The sequence below is a fragment of the Microtus ochrogaster genome, chromosome 5, assembly GCF_000317375.1.
Source record: "Microtus ochrogaster isolate Prairie Vole_2 chromosome 5, MicOch1.0, whole genome shotgun sequence".
Classification (NCBI taxonomy): Eukaryota; Metazoa; Chordata; class Mammalia; order Rodentia; family Cricetidae; genus Microtus; species Microtus ochrogaster.
The window spans coordinates 59,893,446-59,896,031 of record NC_022012.1 but is presented as its reverse complement, the minus strand read 5'-3'; the positions used below and the strand labels follow the sequence as shown (position 1 = coordinate 59,896,031).

At 40.3% G+C, this 2,586-nt stretch overlaps 1 protein-coding gene across 1 annotated transcript in view; it reads right to left on the bottom strand.

Annotated features, from left to right (window-relative positions):
• The window catches only part of Col12a1 (collagen type XII alpha 1 chain), a 109,353-nt gene that overhangs the window by 59,730 nt on the left and 47,037 nt on the right, over positions 1-2,586 (bottom strand). Inside the window, exons 24-25 of the mRNA XM_013346412.2 lie at positions 1,985-2,127; positions 1,556-1,685 (exon numbers count right to left, since the gene is read on the bottom strand). Of these exons, the coding sequence (XP_013201866.1) occupies positions 1,556-1,685; positions 1,985-2,127 (273 nt within the window). The remainder of the gene's footprint in view (positions 1-1,555; positions 1,686-1,984; positions 2,128-2,586) is intronic.

Here is a 2,586-nt window from a genome sequence, read left to right as displayed (position 1 = left end):
GCCACCACCGCCCGGCTTATTTATATATATATATATATATATATATATATATATATATATATATATCCCTCCTTCTAGCTGCCCACTGGACCATTTCTCTTTGTTTTTTTGTTTCAGCTTTGTGGGTCTCTCATCTTGAATTCCTATTTCTGCCACCATCTTCTGTCCCCTCTATATTTCCATTGCTTTTGGTTTTCTGCATTGGCATCTTTCTCCCATCTCCTTCCCCCACTGCTGTAGTCTAGAACCATTCCCAAATCCCTGGTACTATTTATCTGCCATCTCACTGCGAGTCTTGGGTTTTCTAACATGTGTTTCCAATCTGAACTAAATCCCACCCTCTCTTGTATCACTACCCACATCCACAAAACCGCCAGCTCTGGTTAGTATCTAACACATAAAAATGATAAATCTTTATATGCTGATGCTGTCAATAAATTTATACTGTCAGGCTCTTTCTTTTCTCTGCCACATGATGCTCATGTTTCCTCAATATCTTTTTTTCCATCAAGTTCCTTCTTCAGTTTCCTTGGAAGGTAGGCTAAGAAGCACTACATTTAAGACAGATATAGCTCAGAAATTTTTACTTCTCCGGGCAAAATCAAAGTACACTTCTCATAAAGGGAACTCACTAAACCCTCAAGGGAACAACCCTCATCAGCCCAAGACACCGACCAGCACGCAGAATCCCTGCAGATCAGGAAAAGGCCTTCTATACACTGCTTTCTATCACTCAGTGGCATGTCCCCAACTCTAGGCCTGATGGCCAGGACATAGTGCATGTTCAATTGTAGGACGGAGTGGACTGATTAATTGACACACTAGAAATGAGCATTCATAGGTGCCAGTTTCCACTTCAACAAGATCTCAAAATGCCTGAACTTAACCTAAACACCCTTCTCCAAACTGTAGCCACAAAATAGTCCTGGCCACATGTGTCTTACATGCTGTACTTCATAGATTAAACCATTCAGTGTTATTTCACGTCTCTACCTTGATTAACACATTGCTTAGAGCAACTCTAAAACTCTGCTGCTGATAGGCTATGCCTCAAAATAAGGTTCATTAAACATAAAAAAGGATAGCTGGGCGGTAGTGGTGCCTGCCTTTAATTCCAGCACTTGGGAGGCAGAGGCAGGAATCTCTGTGGGTTCAAGGCCAGTCTCACCTGCAGGAGCCTGTTCCAGGACAGACACCAAAGCTACACAGAGAAACCATCTTGAAAAACAAAACAAAACAAAAGGTAGGCAGGTTGACTGATTGATCAGTCCTGACATGGCCAGAGATGACAGAATACAGTCTCAGAAAAGGTTCTACTTGGAGGAATAAAGAAGGAGAGTGGAAAGGCACAGAGTAGTGAAGGGCAAATATAAGGAAAGTGCATGGTATAAATATATGGAATAATGAAATTACACCTACTACTTCATATATTAACAACAATAATAACTACAATTATGCATTAATTATCAAACTATCACTAACATCATGTGGAAATATTCCAACAAATGTTAACTTTAACAGCAATAAGAAAAGAAAAAAGCCAGTAACATCTTACATGTGACTTCCCGAGCTTTGGCAGGTTCACTAGTGAGGTCATGCAGGACAGCTTGGACCGTGACCTCATATTCAGTGTTAGGAAGGAGGCCAGTCAGCTGCACGTCGTTCACTGTTGGACCCACACGCATCTGCACAAGGGCATGCCAGGGGGAAAATAAAACATGTGAGTCAAGACTTCCAATTTCTGGGAGATGCAGCAGAGGCCTGTTAGTAACCACTAGGTTAGAACACAGCTTATACATTCAAAAGAACTGGATTATTTTTTTCTTTCATATCAATGTTTTTTTTAAACGGGTCACAAACCTCATTTCTATTTTGGTTGGGGTATAGAGTCATAAATTGATTCATAAGTATTGGCAGTATAATAGAACTGTCAACCTATAAAGTCTGAGAAGAGCAGAGTGATTAAGAAACAGGTATCTCTCACCTCTTTGGGTTTTGCTGCTTCGGGGGTTCTAACTGGTTGGTGTGACACCGTATAGCCAGTAGCTCCTCCCACAGGCTGCCATTGCACATGCATGGTGGTGGGGCCAATGTCATAAATATTCAGGCTAACTACAGGAACTGGCACTATGAAAACACAAAAGTGGACATCAGTGGAATCCCTTCAAATAAATGTTTCCTATTTTGTTGATAACATATAAGTTAACAGAAAGTGTGTTGCTTGAGAAATTGATGATTTACTATAGCTCCCTTCACCCATAAACACCCAATGTCAGTGTAGATTGCACTTTATTCTCCAGGATATACATTCCAACTATTAAAAAGAGGAAAACGCTCAAAGTTCAGATTACAAATGGCATTCCAATGGAACCATATGAAAGCCAAAATAGATAAGCTTTCTGAGCCTTTAATCCCTTTTTCTGGAACATCACTAAGCTATTTTTATTCTCTCGTCATAGAACTTCAGACAGAAGTTACTAATCCATTATTTCACTTCATTCTTCTTTGAAGAAGAAGAAGAAGAAGAAGAAGAAGAAGAAGAAGAAGAAGAAGAAGAAGAAGAGGAGGAGGAGGAGGAGGAGGAGG